This window comes from Amphibalanus amphitrite, unplaced genomic scaffold (assembly GCF_019059575.1).
Source record: "Amphibalanus amphitrite isolate SeventyFive unplaced genomic scaffold, NRLGWU_Aamphi_draft 001402F_arrow, whole genome shotgun sequence".
NCBI lineage: Eukaryota > Metazoa > Arthropoda > Thecostraca > Balanomorpha > Balanidae > Amphibalanus > Amphibalanus amphitrite.
Window position 1 is genome coordinate 157,077 of NW_024882895.1, and position 6,179 is coordinate 163,255.

The 6,179-nt window shown below is 55.3% G+C and overlaps 1 protein-coding gene across 1 annotated transcript; it reads right to left on the reverse strand.

Moving 5' to 3' along the window:
• Nucleotides 1-1,140: 1,140 nt before the first annotated feature.
• LOC122372804 (NADH-cytochrome b5 reductase-like protein alnC) lies at nt 1,141-2,740 on the reverse strand. Its single transcript, XM_043350396.1, has 2 exons — nt 2,712-2,740; nt 1,141-2,332 (listed from the first exon to the last, which is right to left on the reverse strand). Exons 1-2 carry the CDS (start codon nt 2,738-2,740, stop codon nt 1,816-1,818), a joined length of 546 nt encoding a protein of 181 aa, XP_043206331.1. The 3' UTR covers nt 1,141-1,815.
• Nucleotides 2,741-6,179: the final 3,439 nt, after the last annotated feature.

The window sequence follows — 6,179 nt, forward strand, 5'->3', positions numbered from 1 at the left end:
CAAGCTTTTCATGGTTTCAAACGTTCAAACATGTGATTTGCTGTTGCTCCCATGCATAAGGGTAGGTGTCAAGGTCACTTGAAGGTCAGGTCAGGTCATTGACCTTTGATGACCTTTGGTGACCTCGACTCACATTTTCGAGTTTTACATGTTTCTAGGCTAGTTTTTGGAGCTGAATTCGAATTTAGCAACCATTTGAACATTTACGAAGTAGTTTTGGTGACTTCATAACATGTTACGAAGCTGTCAGAGACGGTTGATACCTACTACGAATACCCGGCAAAACCCTTACTGGTTGACCTGACCTGACCTGACCCGACCTGGTCTAAATGCTTATAGATTTCATCTGTGATCAAGACTAACACGATATTCGTGAACAGCACCCTGAAAAACCCCTTAGCAGCCACACTTTACGACTCTCTAACAGGTCCCGATTTTCCCGACTTTGGGTCATTGACCTGACCTGCAAGGTCAACCAATGACCTAGGACCTTAAAATTGGGTGACATCGGCTTGCTCTCGTCACGGGCAACACGCTCGTTTTTTCCGCGAAGCCTCGATCAGGGACCAAACGGCAAGGGGGGGTCCAACCGACCCCCCCCCCTACACATTAGAAGCTGGCAAACGCCGCACAAATGCGATGGTTAAAGAATGTCAAAATCAAGAAAATTTGGCCAATGGTGACATTCGGGAACCCCATGCTTGGAACTGACCAGAAAGGTAAAATACAGGATACTTTCTTCGTATTTTTCAATGCTCTTTCGAGCTCTCCTTTCTGCGTGTCGTTACGTGGCCAAGAAGGTGAGTTAGAGGGGGCGTGAAAACTTGCCACTTTTCGGATCGATATGATCCAAATGAACCACAACCTGGCACATGTTTAAACGGCAGAATGCAACGTCTTTTTTTTTTGCAAATTTACGGTCGATATTAGCGAGCGAAGACGGCCGGCCCACAAGTGTCAACTGGCCCCTGTCCTGGTTCTCATGTCCACGTGTTGTGTGTCATAGGGGCTGAGACGGGACGGGGGAAGTCTTGGACGCGACCCATCCGGTGCGAGACCTCGCCGGTGACGACGTGACCGACGCAGCCTGACGAGAGCGACAAAGTGCGCTGCATTTGTGTCAGCTGTATTTTGCTCATTTTAACCGTTTGCGCATCAATCTAGAAATCAAAACAGACTTTGATGCGTAGATGAACTATATCTTTATTTGGTCCTCCGTGTGACGAACTGATTGATCGAGAACGAGTACGCACGAGCGAAGCGGTAAATGAGGGCGAAAACAGGGCTAACAGTCGACCTACCACAGTCTCAAAAATATGATATCTGTTTTACTCAGCATGTGTTGTAAGTACCCATCTACCCATCATTGTAAGTACCCATATGGGAAAGTTAGGTACTGAAAGACTGATATTAGTGACATCGGAATATCTACTTCAGAATAAATTACGGGTCACGGGCACCGGCACAAGCCGATAACTATGTTACCTAAATTGTTGCCCTATGCAACAGCGGCATCATAAACAAAAAGGACATTACGAAAATGCTGATAAAAGTCAAATACCGAGGCTGTTTTATAGTCAAAAGATGCTGCACCGATATTGACTGAAACAAAACATGCTAGACTGCTAGAATATTGTCTGACATGACACTCTCATGACGCCAAGAAACAGTCTTTACACATTCCCTAATGTGCAAGGTATTATTGCAGCAAAGGTCGCTCAGCTGTTCTACTAAAGGTTCAAGTAAGTACATAAACCCGAAATAAAAAGTGTTTAACTCCAGCACAAAAGTGCAACAAAAGAAGCATATCAAAAATCAAAATATGACGATGTCGCGGTGGCTGACTCCGGCCTGCCGGAGGTAGCTGCGGACGGCCTCCACCAGGCCCTGAGGGCCGCAGACCAGGTATCTGGTGCCGGTGCCGGGCTGCCGGGCGGCGGCCAGCACGTCACGCCGCTGGATCCGCCGGCGGGTGACCGTCTCGCCGGGCCACGGCCGCTCGCCGTCCTCCTCCGGCCCGGTCACGAACAGCTCGTAGGTGATGCGGCCGGAGCGCGCCCAGCGGGCCAGCCGGCGGCGCGGGAACACCTCCTGCAGCCGGCGGACGGACAGCAGCAGCGTCAGCCGCGGCGCGGCCGGCCGCGCCACCGCCTCCGCCATCAGGCCGACCAGCGGCGCCACACCGGTGCCGGCGGCGAGCAGCACCAGTCGCCGGTCGGTCGGCCGCGGCCGGTAGCCGCCGAAAGGACCGCTCCAGAGCGCCGTCTGGCCCACCCGCCAGCGGCGCACACACGCTCGACATGGCGCCGGACGGGTACAGACGGATGTACACCTCGAAGTAGCCGACGGCCCGCGGGTCCGAGACGGGTCCGTAGGCGCGCGTGACGGCGCGTCCGTCGGCGTCGGCGGCCCTCAGCAGCAGGTGGGAGCCGAGCGGGTGTCTCAGCGCGGCGCCGGCCGGCAGCTTGAACCGATAGACGGCCGCCGAGTCGGACACGGCCGTCACAGGCCACCAGCGGCAGCGCCGTGAAACAGTGGGGCAGCAGCGCGGTGTGCGCTGCCGCCGCCGGGCCCGGAGCCGTTCCGGGCCCGGCGGCGGCGGCGGACTCCCCCCAGGGCTGGGCGGCGCAGAGGGCGGCCGGACCCCGCCGGCACCAGCCGCCAGCCGAGCCACTGGAAAACGGACTCCGGATCGTCAGCGAACGCCTCACCTGCGACAGAAAGTAGCACGGCCAGTCATCGCTTAGAGAATCTAACAACGATGTTATGGTGATCGGCTGTGTTGCTGTTCATTGTTCAATGATCTTGACATACTTTTTACTTTTTACACGGTCAGTGGTGATAATTGAATGTCATAAAATGAATGATTCCTCCGGAGTGTCTTCCCCACTGACCTGAGACTCCGGAGTGATTTCCCCACTGACCTGAGACACCGGAGTGTCTCCCCACTGACCTGAGACTCCGGAGTGTCTCCCCACTGACCTGAGACTCCGGAGTGTCTCCCCACTGACCTGAGACACCAGAGTGTCTCCCCACTGACCTGAGGCTCCGACAGGCGCCTCAGCCACTCCCGAGCACCCCGATGACGTCACGGTCAGCGCGGTCAGACCGGCCACGACTAGCAGCGTCAGAGTGGGCGGCGGCGGGGCCCGGCGAGCTGTCATTGCGCTCAGCGGGCCGACGGCTACCGGGTGCCGTCAGACGAGCAGCTCGGGCCGTGCACACACCCATCTGCTGAATAACGGGAGCAGCTGTCAGACCAACTCCGTCACTCCGAACAGCGGCGTCAGCCCAATACGGCAACACGTGAGTCAGCTAAATGTAACAATTCGACTCGAACCGCGCTGGCAGGGGAAGGGGGGTGACGTTCTCCTTGACAAATGTTTTCGATAGCTCTGAGCACTTTTGTGACGTATTCAGGAGCAAAAATCATGTACCTGCCCGCTAAAAACGCCACATGGTCGCAATGGCGTATCCAGGGGGGAGGCCAAGAGGCCATGGCCTCCCCCTTTGGGATCAGACATGCAAGTGGGCCCTTTGGGTCACTTGAGTGCAGTGACGTACCCAAGGGGGCCACGGGAGCCCCTGAGGTCCAAGGGTAACTCAGGGGAACCAGCGTGACGAAGGCGTTATGGGTCTCCCTGCACCAGTACTACAGAATGTCTTTTACTCGAAAAAAACAATATCAAAGAGCGATATCTATCACAGTCACAAACACAGAGGGCCCCTAACTACCTGAGAGCCCTGGGTACCTGAGGGGCCCCCTGGTTACCTGAGGAGCCCTGGTTATCTGACGAGCCCCTAGTTACCTGAGGGCCCCCTGATTATCTGAGGGGCCCCTGGTTGCCCGAGAGGTTCCTGGTTGTCTAAGGGACCCCTGGCTACCCAAGGAGCCCCTGGTCACCTGAGGGGTCCCTGGTTATCTGAAGGGCCCTGGTTACCTGAGGGCCCCTGGTCACGGGACCCCTGTTTACCTGAGGGGCCCCTGGTTACCTGAGGGACCCCTGGTTATCTGAAGGACTCCTGGTAAAGGACCCCTGGTTACGATGGCCCCTGGTTACCTGAGGGGCCCCTGGTTACCCGAGGGGCCTCCGGTTACCTGAGGGACCTCTGGTTATCTGAGTGTCCCCTAGTTACCCAAGGGGCCCCTGATCCCCTGGATGGCCCCTGGCCAGTCATCTGAAGAAGGTCACCTGAAGGGCCCATGTTTACCCGGGGAGTACCTGGTTATCTGAAGGGATTCTGCTGTCACATGAAGGCCCTTAGTTGTCCGTGGAGTCCCTGGTATAACCGGCCTTTGATTATCAGAGGGTCTCCTGGTCACGGTAACCTGGTGGGCCCCTGATCAATTGAAAAGCCTCTGCAGTCACCTGAGAGGCCCCTGATTGCCTTAACGGCCCCTGATCACTTGGATTCAATGGCATAGCCAGGGGGCGAGGGACACGTGTCCGTTATGTGGTTTAGGGTCCCCTCGGGCCCGAGGGGCCCTACGGTGCCAATTGACATCAGAGGGTCCGCGCTGGCCACGCTTCAACTGGAAAGGAGTGAAAGGACACCACGGGGCTTTTGAGAACACGTCATGGGCTCTTATGTAGCCACACTTATCTCCAGAAGGGCCCCAACCCAGGTTCTGAAGGACCTTGCCGGCCTCTGACTGAGGGCCCTTACCGACCAATGAGGGATCAGCTGTAAGGGCCCCACACCTGTTTGTTATTCCCCCACGGCCCACACCAGTATTTCTGAGGGCCCTTACAATGGCGACTGGGAGGGCCCTCACCGGCCACCGCCACCTCTAAGGGTCCCACACCAGCGCCTCTTAACGGCCTACATCGGCGGCTCTGAAGGCCCGCTCACCGGCGCCTCCGAGGGCCCTATACCAGCGCATCTAACGGCCACTTACCAGCGACTCTGAGGGCCTCTTACCGGCATCTCTGAGGTTCCCTTGCCGGCCTATGAAGGGCCACTAGTAACTTTCAGGGTCCCATACATGCCTATGACAGCCCCTACCAACGTCTCTAAGCCCTAAGGCCCCCACAACGGCGCCTGTGTGGACCCCGCACCAGCGCATCTGACGGCCTTTCATAGACACGTCTGAGGGACCAACACCGGTGACTCTGAGCGGCTCGCTCGCTTCGTTTCTTCAGTGGCAAAGAACCGCACCTGTGCGTGGGTTAAGTATGCTACCACTGGGCCCCTAAGGTAAGGGTGGGGCCCCCTTGAGCAGGTTTGGCCTCCCCCTTTTCAAGATCCTGGATACGCCACTGCATGGTCGATATTCATACACCATTGCAAATCAAATTTCATTGTCTTTATAGGAATTAATTTTGTCTCAAAACATTTTGCAAAGTGGGATGCAAGAGCTATGGAAAAGCGCTTGGTATAAGGCAATTTAAGACAATTATTTCTTTTCAACATATGGTTAGCTTGTTTACATCGTTTTCATGGCATGCGGTAAAATATACCTCCATGCTATAAAACTGTAGTAACGCCTAGCGGTAACAGTACCTACAACATGGTTCAGAAATCTGCGGTACAGTATAACTTCAGGCGCAAGACGTAGTGACATCGAACGGCAATGGTGTAACAGGAGATTTGCGGTACAGCATAACTTCAGGCGCAAACAGTCATGACATCTAGCGGCAGCGGTATAACATAGGCTTGAAGATGTGCGGTACAGCATAACTTCAGGCGCAAACAGTCGTGACATCTAGCGGCAGCGGTATAACATAGGCTTGGAGATGTGCGGTACAGCATAACTTCAGGCGCAACAGTGGTGGCATCTAGCGGCAGCGATATAACATAGACTTGGAGATGTGCGGTACAGCATAACCACGGATCACCTAATGATCCGTAATAATGATCCCACCTATGTGATCCGTGGCATAACTTCAGGCGCAAACAGTCCTGACATCTAGCGGCAGCGGTATAACATAGGCTTGGAGACGTGCGGTACAGCATAACTTCAGGCAGACGATCCGCTCCAGACCGTTTTCACCCGGTTTTCTACCGCTACCGTGACGCCCTTGACGTCACACATGACACAGCGATATACCCACCGTGACGTGCGCCGTGACGGTCGCTTCTGTTTGTTGCTGCCGGCTAAATGCGGATACGGAGAGATTGCAATCGGAAGAACAAGTCAGGCAGGTTATGTCTCTGAATTCATAACCTAAAGCTCC